The sequence below is a fragment of the Arachis ipaensis genome, chromosome B09 (genome assembly GCF_000816755.2).
Source record: "Arachis ipaensis cultivar K30076 chromosome B09, Araip1.1, whole genome shotgun sequence".
Lineage (NCBI taxonomy): Eukaryota > Viridiplantae > Streptophyta > Magnoliopsida > Fabales > Fabaceae > Arachis > Arachis ipaensis.
Window position 1 is genome coordinate 2641723 of NC_029793.2, and position 25046 is coordinate 2666768.

At 32.2% G+C, this 25046-nt stretch overlaps 2 protein-coding genes across 2 annotated transcripts; one reads left to right on the forward strand and one right to left on the reverse strand.

Annotated features, from left to right (window-relative positions):
* On the forward strand, positions 6961 to 10707 carry LOC107614650 (E3 ubiquitin-protein ligase At1g63170). The gene is given in 5 exon segments (XM_021110326.1): positions 6961 to 7123; positions 7834 to 8618; positions 9628 to 9760; positions 9763 to 9996; positions 10221 to 10707. Coding segments are annotated over 4 exon segments (1209 nt in total). The 5' UTR covers positions 6961 to 7123; positions 7834 to 7965; the 3' UTR covers positions 10410 to 10707.
* LOC107617620 (N-terminal acetyltransferase A complex auxiliary subunit NAA15) lies at positions 12289 to 24703 on the reverse strand. The gene is made up of 26 exons (XM_016319427.2): positions 24515 to 24703; positions 23381 to 23459; positions 23052 to 23134; positions 22815 to 22964; positions 21896 to 22011; positions 20913 to 21018; positions 20178 to 20249; positions 19979 to 20094; positions 19550 to 19682; positions 18644 to 18721; positions 18502 to 18555; positions 18289 to 18359; positions 17913 to 17967; positions 17729 to 17824; positions 17333 to 17461; positions 17154 to 17236; positions 16829 to 17059; positions 16365 to 16497; positions 16181 to 16288; positions 15541 to 15672; positions 15160 to 15216; positions 14665 to 14762; positions 14498 to 14556; positions 14295 to 14406; positions 13540 to 13640; positions 12289 to 13064 (listed from the first exon to the last, which is right to left on the reverse strand). Exons 1-26 carry the CDS (start codon positions 24563 to 24565, stop codon positions 12862 to 12864), a joined length of 2706 nt encoding a protein of 901 aa, XP_016174913.1. The 5' UTR covers positions 24566 to 24703; the 3' UTR covers positions 12289 to 12861.

The window sequence follows — 25046 nt, forward strand, 5'->3', positions numbered from 1 at the left end:
AAATAAAAATATTAATATAAAAATTTTTACTTTATAAATTTTTTCTTATTTTAAACTAGTGGTTAATCTTTAATATGTCTTATTTTACTTTGAGGTTTTATGGTGATCGCTCAACTTCTTTTCACTTTGCTTTCTTTAGTTAAAACTTAAAACACTTTTTTTATATCCATATATATCTATACCAATATATAATGAGGATATGGAAGTTTGGTATCCAAATCTTTCTTCCTATTTTACCCCTGTTTCTTTTTTAAACCAAAATGAGTTGACTCATGACAAACCTTAAAAATTGAACTATTTCCACGTACTCAAAAGACATAATATTTTGAAATTAAATTTATTAAATGTATTTTTATTTATAATAATTATTCATGATCATTATTAAAAATTATTAAAAAATAAATAATTAATATAAATAACATTATACTACAATCATCTATACCAATATATAATGGGGATATGGAAGTTTGGTATCCAAATCTTTCTTCCTATTTTACCCCTGTTTCTTTTTTAAACCAAAATAAGTTGACTCATGACAAACCTTAAAAATTGAACTATTTCCACGTACTCAAAAGACATAATATTTTGAAATTAAATTTATTAAATGTATTTTTATTTATAATAATTATTCATGATAATTTTTAAAAATTATTAAAAAATAAATAATTAATATAAATAACATTATACTACAATCATTATAATAATCTAAATAAAGTATTTAAAGTATCGAAATAATTAAATCTACAACACATGGTTTACATATTTTTTATGTCCAATATTTATTTTTTAAACAAAATTTACAGATAAAAGTGTACTCATTAATTAAATTTACAGATTTACAGATATATAAAAAAACTTAGTACACAATTTTTTCTTACTATTTTATCTCTGGTTATTTTTTTATTTATACACTGGATTCAATATATAAAAAAACTCTTACTACATCCTCCATATTTCTTATTTTTTATCAAGGAAAGAATTTACTCCACGATAGAATGTCAAACTAATTCCCATCAACCCACGATATATTTTAAAACTGTAAAAAACTGCTACTACTAAGTACTCGCTTTAAAAACTAACTCACTTTTAACTCTTAAGAGACTCTTTTCCTTTCAATCGTGCTCTCACAAACGTTTTTCCTCTGCATATTATTCCTATCTTTCTGACAAATAAAAATGGAAACTTCACGAAATTCACAGCCACGTCAACGTCGACCCAGTTGGACAGATTATGCTAGGCGAAGAAGACAGAACATGACCGAAGAACAGAGACAACAATACCTGGCTAGAAGATGTGCAAGTTATCGGGAGATGATTCGACAAGGAAAACAAGTTGCCATATCAACTGATACAACTTCAATGCCAAACACTGGTGGAGGTGCCGATTAACTACAAATCATAGGGGTAGCCAGATTGACTGCAATTAGACAAATGGCCAGAGCTACCACTTATCATCAATCTGTTACGGGTAACACGATGACATCATTTAAATTTCTTTGTTATAAATTGAATTCGTTCTTAATAATTATATTTTACTTTTTAAAAATGCAGGAATGGAAGCGCATGGCAATAGAACTGCCACAGGTACAGAAATAAAAATAACATAATTGGTTGCTATTTTATCATTAATATTTTGTAACAAAATTAATTAAATTAATATTACTATACATGGTTTACCATCCACGTAGTAACTTTCTTAATCAAACAACATATTAATCATATATGAAGTTAAAAGTTAACATTCTAAATTTTTTAGACATCATTCATCTATAAAATTTTTTTTTCAGAAATTAATGGTCAGTAACTAATAATAATATTTCTTTAATATATTTCATTCCCGTCGTCCAATATATAATATATAACGTAATATATAATTTTTATATATTTGTATTAAAAAAATAAAAAAAATGATGTCATGTAAGATTAACGACAAAAAGTACTTTTATATTAAAGTTTTTGATAATAATTTTATAATAAAAAATAAAATTTATATATTAAATTAATAAATCAATGCAACATTAAAATTCTTAATAACACTTTAATTTAATTTTTTTTAACTTTTTGTATTCTCAATTGGTAATGATATATAATTATAATAAATCAAAAATAAAATTAGGATATATCTCACCTACGTCAAATATAACAGCTATTTAAAATAATAAAAGTTATCTATCTATACCAATATATAATGGGAAAATACATGTTCTCATTTATTTTTTTTTATCCTTTTTTTTTATTAAAAAATGAACTTACCTACGAACAAAATTTAAAAATTGAACCACTTCTAATAAAGAAAACACATACTACGTACTTAGGATAAATGACACTCTGAAATAAAATTTATTAATTATATTTTTATCTTTAACTTTTCATGATATTTTTTTAAAATTTATTAAACTTTCAATAATTAATATAGATAACGTCATAACGTTATACTATAATAATCTATACCAATATATAAAGGCAATACTAGAGTTTGGTGTCCAATTTTGGTAGATATCATTTGCCCTCAAATAATTTATTTTACAAACTAAAATTATGGACAAAATAGTAAAAATACATTTTTGTTTTTAATTAAAAATCATTAACCCACAAAAAAGTCAAATAACTACCTACTAAAATGAAAACAATTTTGTTACTTCTATTAACTTCCCACTAAAATGAAAACAGTTCTGTTACTTCTATAAATATAACAACACATCTTCCATTGCTTCCATCCACTGCAGTTTGGATTTTACTTTTCTATATTTTTCTTGCTGTTTGGTTCTTCTCCTTCCTTCAACACTCTCGCCTCCATCCTCTTCCATTGCATTCATCCACTGCAGTTACAAATTTTATTCAATTACTACTTTTACGCATAACATTTACTTATATCTCTTCTTCTCTTTAGTTTACTTATCTAATCTATATTTTCAGTTATTTCTCTGCTTTTTTAATTTATTCCCAACTTTTGACGTATGAAACCAGTACTGTATCTCCGTTTATTTTTATCAATTTATTAGATTGATATATAACATTTAAATGTGGCAAGATAAGAACTATGTTATACATTTTTTATTGTTTTAATCTTTATGATTATTTTCTTCTCTTTATTTTTCTATCTCATGAACCATGTAAGTTTTAATTTATTATTTTTCATATATATTATACGTCTAACAACAATATATAGAGTCAATATAAAGAATTAACTATGACTTTGGTGTCTAATTCTTTGGACTATATTAATCCTACAATAAACTATTTTGGAAACTAAATTATAAGGACAAAATAGACATAAAATTTGTTTTGAAAAATTCAATAACTTCCTACTAAAATGACAGTTTTAAAAAATGTAAGACAGTCTGTAAATTGATACTAAATTTGTTTAATATCTTATTTAATTTAAATTTATAAATTTTATACGTTCTAAAAGTTAATTTGATAATTTGGATAAAAATTTTAAATGCTTTATGTCTTACTTCTTTTAGCGAAACTTCAACAACTCATAAAAGTTAATATAATAGATGGTTATAAATCAAAGTGATAGACAAGATTAAAAATTACGATAATAATACTTGGTAATAATTAATTACGGTCGGGTGAAGAGAAGGTGGAAGAAGAAGGAAAAAATGAGAAAGGAAAATAAGGAAATATAATAATGGCGATCAGATAATGATAAGTATGTGTTTAGAGAAAGATAGTAAGAGAAAGAATAATGTTTAATATAGTAAGGGGATATAATAAAAATATAAATTAAAAATTTTAAAAATAATAAGATTAAAAAAATTTAAAAATTAAATATAAAATTTAAAAAATAAAATATTTTTTAACAATTGGAATTATGCACGAAGATAAAGAGTCTTTTGAATATAAATTTTTATGTCGGTCTCAAATTAAATACTATTAAAAATAAATAATTAAACTACTTAATAACGTTTATGGTCAATAAATTGATAGTTTTTCAAAACTCGAAAAGTTATTGATAACGAGATTTATGATGAATTATGAATGATTTTTTCTAAATACATAATTTTTATACTCTCCTATTTTTTATTAATTATTCTTACAGTTTGATATTTAAAACAAAAAAAAAATAAGCACTCACATTTCTTCTATCTTTCACTATTTATAAAAAAATGAAGGCCTCTTTATATTCAGATTCATATTTTGACCTACCACTTAAAATATATGAAGACAAATATGAATATTCATGACATTTAAGTAAAAATTATTTTTTGTAAATAACTAACATATATTTTGGTTTATGTATACTCTTTTTGAATTAGGATAATGTTATTATCATTTTTTAAACTATATTTTTTCTGGTAATATATATACCTCTCTATTGCGAGTTTTTATAATTTAATATTTTAAAAAAATTTTATAGTAATTTTAATTTTAATAAAATATGATATAAATAAGGTCACGTCAATATTAAAATAAAAAATACTTATCTAATAAATTTAAAGAGGGAATAATATATTAACAAAAAAATAAAATTAATTTTTTAAAAATAATAGAAAAGCGGCTGAACAGGCACGATAGTGCCTGTTGAGCCGCTAGTCTATAACAATATATAAAGCCAATACCAGAGTTTGGTGTCCAATTTTTATAGACACCATTTGCCCTCAAATAATTCATTTTACAAATTAAATTTATGGACAAAATAGTAATAATACATTTTTGTTTATAATTAAAAAAAAGTCATTAACCCATTAAATAACTGCTGCAATCGTGAGAAAATTAAATAACTGTTCCACTTATAAATATTCCTCACTGTTGTCGATCCTTTTTCCTGCATCTTGCTATCTTTTGGTTCTGACATGCATTTACTAAGAAAGGGATACCTGCAAATCATCGCGAGAGAATTTGACAAGGAAGTTGATACAATTTCTATGCCAATTCCATTGCCAAATACAGGTACTTTTTGAAAAATAATACAGGTACTAATTATACAAGTGATTGGTATAGTTACCATAATAATTATAGTTATTAAATTCAACCAACCGAATTGAGTGCAAACTGCAAAGAAGTCAATCAATTTAAGAACTAAATCGTTTGGACACAAGTCTTTGAAGAATCAAACTTGATACTTTCATGTTCTTCCACTTTTCAAATATCTTATAAAATTATTTTATAATTCTTTTTCAAATGAAAAAGAAAACATTAACTTTACTTTTTTGGGTTAAAATAATAATAAATCTTCTAATGTTACTATTAAGTATTAACTGGATATGTCTAAAATCAGCCCAATCATGCATTAGATGCATCACCTTTTATGAACCATTAGATTTTAATAAATAAAAATCAAAGGATATTATGAAAGAGGAATATTGATAGATTTTATAAATATAGAATATATTGGTATATACATACATAAATATATTTTAATATAGAATATTTTAAAAATGGCAAGTATAATCTTTTACTTTAAAATAAATATAAAATATATATATAATATTTTAAATAATTTTATTTTAATAAATATTTTGATTAAAAAGTATATTATATAATAATATATTTAACAAAATAATTAGTTAATAAATTTTAAATATAATAATTTAATTATTTATTAAATAATATAAAATAAATTTTAATTATTTTATATTTTTATATTGTAATTTAAAATATCATTTTAATATAATTTTTTAATGTTATAATTTTTTTTACATAATAATTAATCTTAATAAATAAAAAATACATATATTTTTTATATTTATCTATTATATATTTTTTGGAAACAAAATTTTCTACCTTTATATAATAAAATATGTGATAATCTTCTTAAAGTTCTACCAAGAGCACATTTTTATATAGTTCGAATTAGAGCCACTCGAATTATACACACACTAACACACACTAATTCGAATCACCTTGATTCGAATTACACACACTAACACACACTAATTCGAAATAGCATCATTCGAACTAGCCATTTTGTCGTGCCCATAGTAATTCGAAACAGGCTATTTTAAATTACTCCCTGTTTTTCCTATATAAGGAGTTCGAAGTAACCTCATTCAAACCACTATTCCAAATTCATGCCCACTAAATCCCAGAGAAAACGACCCAGTACGACTCCAACAAAGGCTTGAGCAGAATATTTACCCGATGGGGATAATCCGGACCAACTTTATCGTTTGGATGAAGTAGCCCATATAGCTGGTGTTATCAATGAAGATGTTAGTGCGAACATGTTCTTTTAAAATATGAGTGAATAAATTTTTTTTTTAATATATTTTTACCTTTGGTGTGTTAGAATGGTAGTCATTATGTACCGTTGCTAAGTTAGATAAGAGTGCAATACAAGTGGTTTTGTTAGGGATTTTGTTGGTGGTTTTAAAAGTGAATGATATTAGTGGTTTTGTTAGTGATTTTGTTAGTGAATGATGTTAGCGAATGATGTTAGTGGTTTTGTTAGTAGTTTTGAAAGTGAATGATGTTAGTGGTTTTGTTAGTGGTTTTGATAGGGAATGATGTTAGTGGTTTTGTTAGTGGCTTTGCTAGTGGTTTTGTTAGTGAATGATGTTAGTGATTTTGTTAGTGGTTTTGTTAATGAATAATGTGAGCGAATGGTGTTAGTAGTTTTGTTAGTGAATGATGTTAGTGGTTTTATTAGTGGTTTTGTTAGTGGTTTTGTTAGTGAATGATATTTTATTAGTGAATGATTAAAAAATTAACTAGAAAAATAAAAAATATTTGAAAATAATAAAAAATAAAAAATGATCTTATTAAAAATATATAATTATAAATATTATATTTAACTTTAAAAAATAATTTTAAATTAGATAAGGATAAGGTTGAAAAGTGGCCCCACTTTATATCCCAGAAATAATAATAACATGGACACTGAAGTTCCATCACCTACTTAAAACCTGAAATTATAAACCGTACGATTGAAAACAAGTTCCCATCCAACGGTTCAGAAGCGTCCAAAACAAAAACACTGCATACAACTCAAACAAGCTATTATTTTCAGCGTTACACCTTCTCTTCTTTGTTTCTCTCTCTGAAACGCTTTCTTTGGTTGGTAAATTTGTTGTTAGAAAAAATAAAAAAAAAGGGGGGAAAAATTGGAAGGGGAAGAAACGGTGTTGAGCATCGAAAACCCCTTCTCTTGCATCAACGAAATTCAGCTCAATCAGGTGCAGTTTTTTTCTTCTTCCTTCTCGTCAAGTCTAAAATTTTCAACTTTAGTCTTCGCATTTTCAAAATAGGGTTTTATGCTCTCTGCAAATGCTGCGTCTTTTATTTTTATATTTATTTTTCGGTTAGATTTTGTTAATTACTACAATTCAACAGGTTTGGAATAGGTTTTTTATTTCTCCCTTTGAATTGCTGGGTTGGCTGGGTGAGTTAATATATTTATATTTTGGGGGTGGGGGTAATTTAATTTTGAGTATGTTAGATTTTTGTAGGGCTTTCAACTTAGAATTTGGAATGAAGTAGGGTTCTGTTTTATCGAGAGCGTTTCGATTTTGGTCACTATTTAGTCACCTGAAGGCATAAACCCTGGTTCCTCTAATTCCGTGTTCATAGGTGATGATGCTAGGTTGTTTCAGTTCCCTCAAGATTATTAATGTGTTCTTGCTAATATAAGCTCAATATAATGTTTTGTCAGATCAAGATATTCTTCATGTAGTAGTGCCATTTATAATAAAATTTTATGGTTACAGCTCAACATAATGTTTTGCTAATCCTGGTTGATTGTATGAAGGACTCTGATCTTATATGAATTGAAGTTGAAGTTGTCATTTATTCATTTATTTTTCCACTTTTAAGATATAGCAAATGTTGGAAACAGACTATGTACTTTGGTAATTAGACTTGCTAACAATCTATGATACTTCAACAGGACAAGAACTTGATATTTTACGACGCATAGTGCAAAGTGCTGCAAGATTTTGTGGCACTTGCCACAGTATATTAAAGCAGATTAATGTTTGGGAAGATCTTTGTATTATTGTCTTCTGGTATGGTAATTTAGATGGATATCACCGACACGCAACGGAATAGTAACACTGAAAGTGATCTATGTCCATTGCTGATGGAGCAGCTGGTATCCCGCAATGATCATCAGCACATAATTGATATTGCAAGGAACAATGATGGGTTATCCAACTCATCTAATAATCAACGCCCTGCAGTGCATGAAAATCAACCTAGTGTCAGCACGGATGTCCATACCCGTGAAACAGCTTCATTTGCTTCACCTAGATTTAGTCCTAGAAGTTCCACATTGACAAGAGGAGAGGGGTACAATCATCGCAGAAGGAGCCCACTAAATTCTGGTCTATGGGTCTCTGTTGAGCTTTTTGTCACTGTGGGTCAGATCATAGCATCTGTTGTTGTCTTGTCAATGTCAAGTGATGAACATCCCCAAGCCCCATTGTTCGCATGGATTGTGGGTTATGCAGCTGGTTGTGTTGCTACTCTTCCTATTCTTTACTGGCGATATCAAAACTATAATCAAATTGCGGAACCAGATATATCTCAATCATCTCAAGGATCTTCTTTAAGTAACCCTTCAGAAACTACTTATACTGCCATATCTGTTACCCATAATTCGAACAGCGACAATAGTCACACTACAGAATTGTCTGCAGGAAGTGCTAGAATTCCTGGAGTGTTTAGTTCTAGGTACGCATTTCATTTTTTGCAAGCTCTGATACTTTTGTTTTCATGGTTATGAGATTTGTTTAATTATTTATTTGTCCTTTTTTGGCACAAAGTTCTTCATATCGAAAAACAATAGAATGAGTAGATACTGGTGTTCCATAATCCACATTTTCCGCTTAAGTTTGTTGGTATAAATTATAAGTCAATTTGAGTATACAACATAACCATATCTTAGAATTGATTTGGATATTATGCTCATTTGGTGAAACCATTCTGAGCCTTTGTCAGGCTTTATTGAAATATAGATTTCTTAATCATTTGGATGATATTCAGGGCTTAGAAGAAGTTGGGGATATAACAATTTTAGAACAAGATTTTGTGTAGTTTGTTCTGAACTAGAGCCAAACAGACCCCAAATAGGGTACTTGCAGTGAACATGATCAGATTCATGGACCCTAGTCCAGATGGAGTAGGTAATGGGTGAAGCTGTCTTTTGTTCTCATCCATTGTTGGTATCATTTGGGAGAAAATAGTTGTAAAATTTAGGTGTGAATTCTTTAAAAATATTGTTAGCCATGAAATTTGTTGGTTTCCCCTTTGTCTTTCGTTTTTACAGAATTTTTTTTTCTAGAATATAACTGGCAAGCTATAGCTTGATGAGTTGATTTTAAATTTAAAACTAAAATCATATTAACGTGAAGCCGACTACTAAGTCCTATAAACCTTTTGAGCCTTTTAAAAATTGTGACACCTTGTTTCCGCTTAGTTATTCTGTGTTAAATTCAAGTTAATACAGAACCCGAACAACATCGTTCTATATTGTTCTGCATCTGGATTTAATCAATGTATTGCATAGGAGAACTTTCTTGTTCTTGCTTCCTTTAATATCAGTGAGTTGGGAAAGGGAAGTTTCCGTTATCATATATACCAAATTTATGCAGCTTATTTCCTGAGTTATTGAATCCCAAAGTACAAAACAAATTTATTGAAATACTCATTTTCATCTGATAAGTTCATTGGAAAATTCCAGGTTTAATGGATTAGTAGACCATTTCAAGATGGCCTTGGATTGCTTCTTTGCAGTTTGGTTTGTCGTAGGCAATGTGTGGATCTTTGGAGGTCACACTTCTCCTTCCGATGCTCCAAAATTGTATAGGTAATGTCATAACCCAAACAGTTTATTTTCACTTTATTTTTCACTTTCTCAGGTATTCCTGAGGATTTTTCACCAAACAGAGGAGCCTCAATAGAATCCATTAACGCTCTGCCAATCTACAAGTTCAAATTGAAAAAAAATGAAAATAGTGGTGTTGAGGATGTCAATACCACTGCTGAAGATGACGGTGGAATTTTAGCTGCTGGGACTGAAAAGGAACGGCCTATATCAGGAGAAGATTCTGTAAGTTTTTGTTGGATATGTTTGGTAGTATTCATACTTCAGGCAATGTTGTTTAGGTTTAACTTTGCGTGTGCCTATATTCGATAATTATCGTGTCAATGATTCTCGTTACCCTCGCGCACCTTCTGAGGGGGAAAAAGAAGGAAAATCAAAATTAAGTATATACAGGTTTGACTTGGTTGGTTGTAAATTAATATCTTTTATCTTTCATGACTTAATTGCAGGCTTGCTGCATTTGCTTGGCAAAATATGTAGACAACGACGAACTTCGGGAGCTACCATGCTTTCATATCTTTCATGTAGGATGTATTGATAAATGGTTAAAGATAAATGCATCCTGTCCTCTTTGTAAATATGAAGTTGGTACAAACAATGAAGGGGCACATTCGGCCATGGGTTCCAATCAGCATTAGATGAGAAAACAAAAAGGGAGACGATTCTGTTGTTCGGTGGTATTCAATGTGCTAGTAATTGCTTACATGAAGTCACGTTACCAAAGAAGTTGCATTTTCCCTGATATTGGTCATATTTGGGTTCTTGCCTTGAAGTGTTTCTGTTTTTTGTTGCTAGAGAGATGAAGATAGATGCAACATTAGCACCTTTCCCCAATTTTCCATATCAAGTGTTGTTCTAGAATATAGGCTACACTAATCTTGTATTGTATGTATGTACATTGTAACCAAATATAATCAAAATGTTGATTTTGATTTACCTTGAGTTTAAAGTTATTCAGAAATAATTATACAAACCCGGCGGATTCAGTTACACAGGGAGTCAATATTCACTGAAATCTAAACATAACTATTATACACTCCTTTCAGATTTAACAGTATATGATCATCACGAAAACATGGACATTGTATCAAATTGTAGATAATCTATTATTATCTATTACACAATGTTAAACATGGTGGAAGTTGTCTTAGATGATCTTTCGCTAACTAAGCCAAAAAAGAGTTGACACAGGTAGTAGATACTCTAAATCATATTATGCAATCATGCAGGTTAGATCCTTTCTTCGGTTGTGAGGGCTCCTATACAATTTATAACATATCTGTGTAAGCGCTTACAAGCTGAAATATATTTTATTCTGTTGCCCCAGGTGAAAAAAGACACGTGTCATTTTCCCATCATTTTCCTACCAATATCAAGATTCAAGAGTGTGGGAATAATTGCAACTGGTAGTTATACTCGTTCTTTGTTTAGTGGTCCACTACTAGAGTACCAAGTATTTTAAGATTTGAAATCATGTCTTCGAAAAGCGTGAAGGACCATGTTATTACTTATTATTGCACAATCAGGTAACCGAGTGTAAAATACACTAATTATCGCTACGTCACACACACCGAAATGTCACCAAACTCAAGACAGACTTTCCCCTTTCGAGTTCCGCTAGAGAGACAATGACTTATTTATACAATGTCTACAATGGACTATATGAGTTACAAAATGAACATTCTCATACTATCTAGAATAACCATCCGAGTATTAGGGATAATAAACATCTTCCCAAAAGCTTAAACTGATTTTCAGGTTCATCAAGGATCGAACTCTTGACCTTTCGGATCTATAGTTCTAATATCATGTCATGATACCACTCATTCCAAAAGCTTCAGCTGATGAAAAAAAGTAACACTAATGATTATATTTCTAATACTCTCTAAACCTCCATTGTACGTATTGTACAAATATTCCATTGGCTCCTCATACTTTCCCCTTTCGATATATATACATGGCCGAGTTAGTTATAGATACTTCTCTTCCATTGGATTGGCTATAAAGAATGAACCCCATATCCCACATGATGGTGAAGAATACATATCCCAATACCAAATGTACAACAAAAATTAGTACGCAGCATTTCTCTTAATATAATATTACACCCATGCCTTCAACCAATAATCCTTTCCAATTACTAGAATCAATCCCAATATGCCAAGTTTTAAAACACCTCATATATCTCCCCTAATATAGATTTGGCTTGGTATAATCATAAGACATCCTTTTTTTTCGTCAATAACATCCTTTGAACTAACCTAAAACCGCACAACAGTACCAAGTTCCTAATCCACCATTGTGTCACGATTTTCGGATATCATAATCCCAAATTTGTACTCAACCTAGAATGCATTGCACACATCTAATGTACGCAATTCTTTCTAGTTCTTGTTAATACAACGGAAGATGCGCACTAGAATTCCTAAATAATCTTCCATCATAAGTACACCTTCGTGAGGAAACCAAACATTTCTTTCTCGAATGAAAAACAAACAGATGCTTCAAAACAAGATCGGTACTAAACCCCAATTCATTTTGGCTAAATTCATCCAAAATCAAAGCTGCCGTTTCAGCTTGCAGTGGCAAAAATTATAACATAATTCACTGCTTATACATGAAAATATAAGCAAATAAAATAGGAAAGGTACAACATGCTCTCCGACCGTATACTTTTTTTTATGTTGACTGGATGCAGGACCAGAACCTAAAACTCTGTAGCGCTCTCCCAATGACCAAAATGACAACCAGGACGACGGTGGAAATCCGGCGGCTCCGCTTACCACCTCTCCGGAAATAAGGGGTGAACAAAAAAAATATTCAATTCTAAAACACTTCTTTTGGTAAGATTATACACATTTGCAATCTGAATACATTTTCACAGTTGGGAGAGGGAGAACTTGCAAAGAAAAATACATGGGAGTGACGTGTGTGAAGATTTGCAATAAACCCGCACCAAAACTGTGGCCCTTGTCCCCAGCAAACAGCAAAAGGAGGGCCGTTTTTGGAATGTCAAATGCAGTTTGGTTAATCAAGCATCCAAACTAGGTACCTTCAATAAACTTAGCCTCATGGGTGTCCTCTACTTTGTCAGATAGTGAGATCTTTGAATGCATCCAGTTTCCCATTTGATTTGATAGGGCCCGCATTCTGACTACCCGTCGAATGGTTCGAACTTTCATGCTCAGAGTTTTTGCTTAACTGACTGTAGATCGAGTTTGGAGAGACTGAACTGCAGCTGCCTTCGAAGTATGTAGAATAAGGGAAGTACTCAGCACATCGTGATTTCCATCCTGCAAGAACATATAATTAACCTTGCAATGCACCAAACAGAACGTGAAATAGAAAAGAAGGGGAATGAAAAATAGACAATGGTATAAAATTTAGGCAACAAGTTAAGGATTATGCATCGGAATTTTCCTTAATTGAAATATAAGAATATCAAATTAAATGCCATATCAACTAAAATCTTGAAACAGGGTTAAAAGCGAGTACCAGACCCCATCCCAGAAGTGAAAAATTAAAACACTGTTTCAAGGAAACAATTTCCATTTCCTTTACCCTCTATCCCTTAATTATAACAGGATCTAGCTTGCTTCAGAGAATTGGTTGATCTCCAATACTTTTACACAGGAAAATGAACTCAAAATCACATTATTCTTGGCACATTTATGGCAAATATCAGGTACTAAAATTTTCATTAGCAGTGGTCCTCACATCTAACCAACAGAAAAACAACACACAACACAGCTGTCCAGTTTTACTTACTCAATGCAGCATCCTGATCATGTAGTATTGTCCCAAGAAGTTTGTGAACAGCAATACAGTCTTTAAGTGTCCATTCCCTGATTGGTCCAAGTGCTCCATTACTATCAAGACATTTGTGAACAGCAACAGAATGATTTATTATTGCCGAGTGAAACATCAAAACGAAATTGATATAGATAGAAACAAGAAACATTAACTGACAAACATGATACGATACAAGTTCCCAAAATTTTTTTCCACCTCAATTTCATTTCCTCATTTCATTTTTTATTTCCCTTTTCTTCCTCTTAATAAAGCTGTGGGAAATGTGTAACGGGTCGGGTAAACAGATCAAATCCCTATATAAATGCAAACATTCATGATATGATCCAAGGGAAGCACCACTTGAGCTATAGCTCATTGCATTGGCTGCTATTTTTTGGGTTGTACCCACTACTATTGGTTGATCGTTCCTTTGTGGGGGCACAATGGGGGGAACTTCCCTCCAACTCATCCTCATCCCCATCAAAGGAAAGATAGTTCATGATTCTATCTCATTTCAATTAATTTCTATTTTCGCAACGTTCAACTGAAGTCCTGTCTATATTACTAATGAGAACCCGCGCCCTTTTTCTTTCTCCCGCCGTGGAGTGAGATGATGACTTGCAGTCACAATCTGTATGAAAATGTTCTCTTACTCTAATACTTAACAGACTGATACACAAGAAATGTGTTTGTGGGCATAATACATGGCTTCAGATGTTGTAACTCATTACCTTGGCACAAAATTGTTTGTTGACTCTTCAACCAACTTGACAGCCTCAGACTTTCTGTTCAAATCCAAAATGCTCAAGATTTCTGCAAAAGCCGCTCTGTGCATGAGAGAATCTGGAAGGGAAAAAAAAGCGTCAGCAATCTTCAAAAAGAAACACAAAGGAATTTCCAATGCCATGTTGATAACAATGTTCACCACAACAACCTTTATGATTTTCAAGGAAAGCGTTGTTAGCCTCAACCAGAGATTTCTCATGCAGCTGGCTGCAGAAAGGGAATAAATGAAGAATTGAATTGTCATCATGAAATGAATACAGAAATGAATACACCAGCTTCAAGAATTACTATAGTAAAATCAATCACATCAAGAACCTGATGGTTGAGCGCTCAGCTTCTAAGACACTCCAAATCAGTTTCTCGCCATCAGTCACAGGTGCATTCATGGACCCCACTATATGGAATAATTTAATCTGCAAAAGATAGGCCGAAATTAATGACAGCAGAATAACTTCGTCTGTGCTTGGTAGACTAGAAGAAATCACAACATTAGAGAGGACATAGTATCCCAAAACATGAGAATATACAAATTTAATAATGAACAGGACGCAGCAGGTGCCAATATAAATGATCATTTTCTTTTGATTACTTAATATGCCCCATAAAAATTTCATGCAATTCATAATCTCCACTACAATCATAATTAAAAGAAAATTCATAACAATTATAATTTTGACAAGCATGGCTTTTTTTTGTGGGGGGGGATCAATTTGTAATAATATATTTTAAGAAAGAAATTTAAGAAACCAAACTTTCTAAACCCAACAGCAAGGAATTAATTCGATTTTTTTTTCAAGAGAGAGACCATACCAAGCAACGATGAGAATCGGGATGTTCGGCATCCAACCTCAGCAATCGCTTCACAGCCTACAATCAAATAAACACGGGAAATATTTAAGAGGCATTGTAATCTAACAATGATAAAGAAAAAGGTAGTACACTATAACCTCGTAAGAATGCAAATAAAAGTATTCAAGTAAACTAAGCTATACAATGGCTGTTAATTGTTGTTAAAAGTAGAGCTCCCCCATAAACATGAACTGTGTCCTGTTTTGGGGAATCATGGTCACAGGCATACAATAGCAAGGAAAACATCCACAACTGTTTTGCCCAAGTTAATTACTAGCTTGACAACACGAAAATTCAACAAGCCAGATAAAGTTACTGGGCTCCCCTAAAATCCAGAATTACCTGTAGTGCAAGCAAAATCTTATTTCGTCTTGTATAACATTCAAAAGCAAGCAAGTGTGTTTCCAAGGAATCAGGTGAATTCTTCTGCAGCAACTTCAAGTACTTCGTGGCTTCTGACAGTGGATCTTCCACCTAAGTCAGGAAAATACATGACATGCAAGACATTGTCCCCTTCACAATTAAAACAAGCACAGTATATAAATGACAGATGAATGTTTAAAATGAGACTTTTGCATAACATTGATTGACCTGACACTAAGTATCATATTTGATTTCCAGTTTCTCAAATATGAATATATAACATTTACATTATTAGAAAGATAGAGTTGATGCTAAACAGCTCTAGAGAGATTTAATTTATCAATTTAACGTGTTTGTACTCAAAAGGAAACGGCTAATGAACAAAAGAATTAGATCTGTACTCCTGGTCTATTCACTCATTCACCGTGATTTCCTATAGTTAGGATTTTCTGCAAAAATCCAAAATACCACAATACATGGTGGCAACTGTCAGAATGGTACCTATGTTTGACTCATTTTCTACATGGAACCCAGGGAGCAAAACTGTGTTTTGTATACTGAATCAAATTTGAAACAACCAAATAAGAGTCCCAATAGACATAGAGGAAACAAATTCAACCTGCAACAACTTCTCCCCATGTGGATCAGGATCAACAGGTTTTACATGTCGTTTCCCAGACTTTGAAGCCCCGCCGGCATTCAACTCTTCATTCTTTTCTTCTGCCTCCTAAAAAAATATAATGCCAGGATTAGTACCATTCCTTCAATAAGTTCCAAAGAAGCTATACAAGTGACTAACATACTTTCTTAGCTCTTGCTTCTGCCTTTCTCTGTTTTTGTCTCATTTTCTTCTTTTGAGAAGGAAGCAATTTTGACATTTCGTCGTCTTCCTCAGTTGTAGACTTCGGGGGAGAATCATGCAACTTAATATAGCATCTACAAATTGAAAAAGTTACAGACATGAGATCCATTGGTACAAAATAAGAAGTAAATAAGCTTTACAGTAAGAGCAGCCACTAAGGGGTGCTGTTCAGGTCATAAAACTAAAAAACCACACAGCTTAAAGCACATGTGAAACCCTATTCGCCTCGCATGAGCTGAGACTGAAAAAAATCAAAGACAATAGCTTTTAAAAAACAGCCACAAGTATAGTTTCACAAAATGCATTGTGACTAAAATGTAGTGTAGGGCTTCACACATGTGCTAACCCAGTTAGCCAAAGCATTAACAGCATTAATAAACCAACAAAAGAAAACATGACATTCACCTGATAGCTCCAGCTGCTGCTTTCTCAAAATAAACATGTGAGTGCAACCGGTCTTGAAATTTAAGCATTTCCACATAAGTACGCAAAGTCATTTTCCTCAAGCAGTATGAGTGAAAATCAAATTGATCTTCAGTAATATCTGCATAATGTTTTTCAACTGCTAAAAACTTCTTCAGTGCCCGTCCAAGATCACCCTGACGGAAATAGCTTTCACCAGAGGCTAGCTCATACCTTCATAAGATAAATGTCAAAATATATGGTCAGATGTTAAACCAAAATGTACACTGTATAATGCAAAATATCAAAAGCATCATTCTATACTGACCACATGCATTGCATGTCATGAAGGTTGTTGTGTTGATCACCATCTTTTGTAAACAGTACAGCAGTTTTTTCAGCCAAAGCCACCTTTTGGTAACAAGTGAATAGATAATAAAGCAGAGTCAGAAAAGGCAAACAAGGAAGCAACAAATATAACAGTTATGTGGTTGACGTTTACAAAACCTGATCAGCCTGCAGCATGCGCTTAACACATTCACTATTAACATAACGATCGGCAAGATCCATACACCTGGCTTCATCTGCAAATGCAGCAGCAGCAGCAAAATCACCAGCATGCTTCAGTATCCGACTCTGTTATACAAAGATATCAATTATGTTGTGGAAAATTGGCATTTGAAGAAATCATGGTTAGTTCCAAATTCAGTCTCAATTTACTTAGTTAAGCTTTGTTGTAAATTAGTGCCACATACAAATGCTTAAAGTTGACCCACCCAACCGAAACTTATGCTTCAACTACATTGTAGTTATAGTCTGTTAAGTGAACTTAAAATACAAAGCTTTAAAACATAAAAGGACTTGAAAAAAAATATAATCTTAGAAAATTATTAATAAGCAAACCTTGACGGAATATAGATCAATAACAGTAGGTGTGTGTTCTATGGCCTCGTCAATTTTGGAAAGAGCAACTTCATATTGGCCTCGTCTGTCATAATGCTGCACCAGAAAAAATCCTCATAAATAGGCCAAAATAGAAGGGGAAGAAAAGATAGTCAAGAAACCAATATGAAAACTAGCTACAGACCTGAGCCAATAAAAACAAAGTCCACATAAGAGTTGAAGGGGGTTCTTTTTCCACCCTGTATAAATTATAAAAATGAGTAAGTCACCAAAAAGAAGAAAAGAACTATTAACGTATTATGAGGGGTTTTGTGATTTATTTGTAATGGAATGGGGTTGAGTTTATGGTTTCTCTTTGGTGCTTAGCTTATAGTTGTTCCAAAGGTCATTTCAATCACTGATATGCAACGGCAACGGACAGCTTTTGTTTGCCTTGCAATTTGAGTCTCTTCCTCGGTTCAAGAGGTAACCAAGAGTATCACAACATGAGATTTACCCCATAGAATAGTTTTACCAAGTCATGAACTAAAACACAAAAAAAGTTAACAAGTATATCTTACCTCCCGGGATATTGGCCGGACGTCCTAATTGAATGCTCTAACTCGAGAATAAGTTGTTCCAAAATGTCTGCCTGAACAAAGTTCAAAAGAATAAAAAGAACAATCAGAACCCATAGGAAACTTATCTTCTTCCACTACATAACATGATGGAAGAAAAAATACAATCAAATATCTCAGTTTTTCAGTCATAGAAATGTAAGGGATAAAGCTGACCTTCCCAGGGTGATTATACAAAGACGAAAGATCTGAGAAAAGAGATGGAACTCCCTGGAGAGAATACAAAAGAAAGAAATCACAATCAACTTCCAAAAACCTGAACGAGGCATAATTTGAAGCTGAAAAGAAACTTGAATACCTTAGTAAGGAGAGGCCTAATATAATTATCTGCTGCTGCTCTAAATTTGTCACCTTGCAAAAAATCTAGGGGTATTCTCTGCCAAACGAGATTCAGCAAAGAATGAACTCAAAGAATTAACTTCATCAAAAGGTTTAAGCACTTGCACTTCAACAATAATTCTAGGTTTTACAAGAAATCATGAAATATACTACTGGTACTGGACCAGGAATCATTTTTTTTTCCTTCAAATAAATGAATATCATAAAGACAGAGAGCAGAATAATACGAGGAGGAGGAGGAAAAGAGATCCTCTATACATTAGCAAAAACTAGCCAAAAGAAAACCTATCTATAAAGAAAGGTTCTCCAATCTCTCAACATGCCAAGGAAGCCAAACATCTAATCCTATCTTATAAAACTTAACTGTCAGAAAACCTATCACTGGATGTACATAAATAGAGGTACAACCAAATAAAACAAGGAGAAGAACCAGGAATCATTTATCTATGCTAATATTCTAGAAGGCACACACAATGTTCAACGAAGAGACCACGAAACCAGGACTACCCTACTTTAGAATGCATTTTAAGAGATGGCTCTAGACGGGTAAATCACTAATACATAATAAAAATATCACCATAAACATTATGCTAATGGATATTCCATCCCAGTCATCAACATTTTCTACTATGGAAGAAACAATGAGATTCTTGTCACCTAGGGAACAGATACCAAGAAGCAATTATTGTTCTTTTATGAGAAAGCAAATACTCTAAATCTCAAAGGGGTTATGACATAAGAAGAAACAGACATCTTCCCTTGCACATAATTTAAAAATAGTAACGAGCTGATAACTTGGAGTTGGATACATTAAGGCGAGATATTTTATTGAACGCATCCATAACAAAATACTATAATGCAATACCTTAACAGCAGAAGACCATTTATACTGCTGGCCAAGTGATTTGTACAAGGAATCCAATCGATCTATTTCATCCGGTGAGTACTGGCCATTCACTGAATACAACCCAACACATTTTTGGAGACCTTCATAGTACCTGAGTTTTAACGCATGTGACGAATTATTAGTTAGACTCTGCAAGTCAACAATATCGTGGACAAAAAACAATCCAAAAGAAACTGCTTCCAAAGGGTTTAGAAAGTTAATAATTTACTATACAAATAGTATACACTATATAATATTAAAATGACATAAAAAGCTAACAGCCTGAGATATTGAGAGCAATTAAGGCTACAAGAATTTATTGATACCAAGGCTAAAAGAATTATGAACATGTTGAAAGACTTTGCAATTGAGATAGTCCAACAAAAGCATAAGCACCACAAAAATCACCTATAGTTATCAGGATTCATGGAAAGTAATGCCTGGTACAAGACTTCGCCTTCTTCTAAACGACCAAGCTTCACTAGAAGTGAAACCTCTTGTTCTTTATATTCAAGCTTATCAACCTATAAAGACAATCAGAAAACTCATTATACCATGAATCCTAAGATGCATCATTAAAATACCTAGGTACATATAACATACATACAATTTTTGATTCCTTTTTGCGCAACTCCTCCAAAGCGCTCTCAAGCAATCCGCATTCCTCTAATAAAGAGATCTGTAAAAGTATGAAAGGGAAAATCAGCTCGGAAATCGCCAGGACTTTTTATTCTTGTACATCAATAAATAGAAATGCAAGCAAAGTAATTCACATTCAACAAAATGTAACTAAGAAGAGTCAGAAAATTTTCAGAATCTTTGATGTTAGAATCAAGCAACTGAAATATTCTAAGAAAACCTCAGAAGACTCCCTTCAATTAGGTCGATTTGCACTTCTGCCACTGCATCTAATCCTGTTACTTTGAAACCGTGCAAACTACTCTTGATACTCTCGGGTATACTCTCTTACTTATTTGACAAAATCGGGCATCTAAGGTGCATATTATTTTCCTAAATTGCATTGACATGCTTCTAATCACTTAGTCACATTTTAGGCAACATGTGTATTTTACATGCATATTTCCCATAAAAAATAAAAAAATAAATATTTTTTTAAAAAAAAGCTCATTTCTGTTAACAAATTATACTGATATAGAAGTATCAGAACTATTTGCACTATTTTAAAGCAACAGGATCAAAGTTCACATCAACCCAAGTGGAAGAGAGTAGGATTGAACTTGTTGAGAAAATATTAATAGCTAAGGTTATATCAAACAACAACTATGTGGTAAACATTATGCATCGACAAGAAACAGCAGTAGACACACTGCAAGATGAAAACCTTATATAAAAGCATTTCCCCATGCTCACACCGTTCATTTTCCGGAGGATAATCATCTTCTAAAGTCCCTTCATATGCTTCCAAAATTTCAACTGCCTTGGATGCACTGTTACACATGTGAAAGATAATATTACAAAGTATCAGAAGAAAAATAACATGTTATTCTCAATAACAATTATTTATCATAAAGCAGCATAATATAGGGACACGATGCAAAGCTTCATAGTGCACACTTAATAAAGGAAAAGAAAGCTACGAAAGACACAAGTCAACATGTTTGCAATATCGAAGTCCTTTCAGGTAAACAAATAATGTAAATCATCTCAAAACTCTCTCTCAAAAAAAAGGACAAAACACCAAACAAAAGCTCTTTATCAGTTGGTGCAAAGCAGCCAAGGTGGGATGGTTAACAGAAACATAAATGAGAATTGGAATAAGAATAAGACGAACCACAGAATTTGATTCTTCTCATATTTTTACTTCATAAAGAAACATAATCATACTATAAAGTTTCATAAGACAGATTTGACTTGTGATGACAACAAAATTGATCATCTCACAATTATAACAATATATAATATATACTGATTACTTATCCAGTAACTTAGTAATAAATTTGAAGTTCAAAATCATCTATCTCAAGAATTAGGACAGAAGAAAAAGAGAAACTCTGACAACAAGATAATAGCTCACTTCCTACACGCACAGATGCACTAGGCCATATCAGATCAAGCTTAGGTCCTTGTAGTTTTATATAAGATAAAACAAGGAATCTCTAGCAAAGTATCCCAACAAGCATAGAAGAAAATATAATTGGGTGAACTGCCAGTTACACATAAAGTCAAAACCAACAGTAATAAAGACGAGACATTTATGAACTAAAGCATATGCTCTAAGATCAACATGCTACTAGTACTTTACATAGGCAGTTCAGAGAGCATCAATTGGAAAAGCATTTAACTCAATATAAATCCAAATCTTACTTAGAGTTCAAATGATGGGCAACAGAAAAACCAATCCAGTTCATGCGATGATTTGGTTTCAGAGTTAAAAGTTGCTGTCTTGTCTCAACAAAGCCACTTAAATCCCGCATTTGAGCCTGTGAGCGAGAATACAAAAAGCAACATGAGAAAAAAAATTACATTATAAAAGAATTCTCCACCTATATACATACTACGTGAAAAAATATGCATACAACAGTACAACATAGCAGAACTTTATGCGCTCCAGTTCATGTCTTCAAGCTGAGGGCAAGATCATTTTCTATGAAAATTAACTACAATAATTATAATTGTGAAGGTTATTCGTAGTACATTACACTAGTAAATAACATTACAAGTTGGCTTTTTACACATGGACAAATTCTTTGTCAGTTGTTACTACAAGTAACTTCAAAATGTATGGGCACAAAACATTATCAAATAGCACACTCCTCCGCCCTGTTCAAATTAGCTAACACTATATTAATTTGTATAAAACAAATTTAAAAAAAAAAAAAAAACCAAAATAAAGGAGAAACTATACAGATACTAATTAATTTATGCATTAATGCTTTCATTGTTAGAATTGTTTAGAATTGTTTTTTTTATTACTTATAAAAATGGTAATAAATGTGTCGATGAAATATGTGTGTGAACGGTAAGCTTAATAAAAAATTTATGATCGGAGTAACAGATAATTTGATCACAGAGACTATCGCATAAATCCTCAAGCTTTTTCACAAATATTTCATCATGCAAGGCACATCCACACAGCTAGTGAACTCTACATGATTTAACTCTCCAATCAAACATATCTCAAATTTAAAATCAGAAGATCAAAGTCATTTTCCAGTTTTATAAATATACATTTGCTTTAAATACACAATTAGAAGCAAAAGACATTTAATAATTAATACACTACCTGTAAGAGAGACAGGTCACGTAGGATTTCAATATTGTCAGGATCAATTTTCAGTGCATTTCGGTAGCACTTGATCGCCTCCCTGTATTCTCTGTCTGATCGATAAAGGAGACCAAAGACATGCCAGCAAACATGACTTTTAAGGTCATTCTGCATAGAAAAATTATTAAGAATGGATCATCTAACCAATGATCATAGGATTGACAAATGATGTAACATGAACAAACACACACAGACCTTTAATCCTTGACGGACAAGTTCATATGCTTCTGACTTACGATCCATGCAATTTAATGTCAAACCCTTCATCGATAAAGTTTCTAGCATCCAGAAAAGGGAACAGATATATAAATAGAAATAAAATATAGCCAAAGGAGATAAACATGATGCAATGAAAATGAAGAGATAGTGAAGGCAGAAGTCGCAATTTTGGAAATCTTTTTATTTTGGTGGTTGAGGGTTGGAACTAATGTTCATTTTTTCACTGAATAAAACAACTAAGAAATAAATAAAATGCCCGCAATCAAGCAGAAGCATGAACAAAGAATGTTCAAAACAAAGTATACCTCCATGATCTGGGAATTTTTTCAAGATGGCATCTGCTGCTTTGAGGCCCTTTTTGTATTGTTTGGTTTCATACGATTTCTGCAGCACCAATAACAAGGATAAATAAACCTCATGACACTTTTCCGTCACCTCAAAAATCAAAAAGTACTTCACTTACATAAATATCCTAACAAGATATAAAATAAATAAATAAATAAATAAAGATTAGTTACATAAGCTTGCAAGCAATAACGAAGTCCTCAAAAGAAAAGTCATTTAAAGTGGAAAATACTCAAAGCAAGGTATTCACTTCAACTACTTTCACTCTTCCGTTATAATATCTTGAAAGAGTAATGAGCACAATAATCACGCTTATATCAATGGGCATTCCTTCATAACTCGTATTTTTGCAAGGGTATTAACACACTCACCCAGTTATCAGGTTATCTTATAATTTCTCTGTTGATCATGTTTTATGTCATCATGTTTCAACTTTTAATCATTACCAATGGTTGACAGCTTGACATTGTTGCACATGAGAAAATCAAGTAAAATTGGGAATAAAACATATATTCGCAAGTACCGAGACCTTTAAGTAAAAAATAGTTTATATTAAATATTTTCTTCTACATTTCCAATTATGTAAAAAATACGTCACATAGTTCCATATCAACCACTAAGCACTAAAAAGCCCTCTAAAACAGTTCACATTTCCTCAACATCCAATGTCTGCAGCTTGCAGGAGAAACGGAAGAATTGTTTCAAAGAAAACAATTCAAAACCCTCTAAACTATAAGAATCATCAACAGACAAGCAAAGCAGTAAGAAAAACCAGCTTCCTACATAGAACCAATAAAGTTAAAAGCTCCAAAGTACACAACAGAATTATTCACTATCCAGTCATGAATGAAATCCACGCTGAAAACCACAAAATCACAACACCACAAAACAAAGCCGAAGATCCCCCAAACAATCCACTGTTTTCAGATACAATAAACACAGGAATCAGATTCTCGAGAGGCGAAACAATAAAGCGGCGATAACCTAGGGTTTCAAGAGATTGATAAGGATGCAAAAAATCGAGATTCGAGAACGAGATTGAAGTTGGATCAATAGAAGTAGAAAAGAGAAAGAGAGAGAGAATCGAAGCTTACAACAATGAGCTTGAAGAGGTTGGCCTCCTTCGGGGGCAGCGAAGCACCCATTGTTACTGCTGCAGAGAGAGAAAGTGTGTGTGTGTGTGTGTGAGAGAGAGAGAGAGAGAGAATTAGGGTTTATGAAACAGAGAGAGGAGAATGAGTGATACTGATAGATAGGGTCGAAGGAGAGAGAGAAAGAGAGAGGTCGCGTTTTGTTTGTTGTGAAGTGCGATAAGAAAACGAAACGCAACCCTACTGTGAAGAAGAAGCTAAGAGCTGAAATGAAATGGTTGAGGGAGTGAGTGAGGGTTATGTTGTTATGTGCTGCGAGCTACTTAGTTGAATCTTCAAAGGGTTAGATTTAGATATTAGATAGACCCAAGTGAGGTTTGAGGTTTCTATTCTACTTTTCAGAACCATGAAATTACCACTTCACTTCACTATGTCCTTATTTTTCTTTCGTTGCATATCCTATTAAATTCTCTCTTCACATAAAGGGTAATGTATACAGGTGTTAGACACAGGTGTGGGATAGCGAGAAATCGGA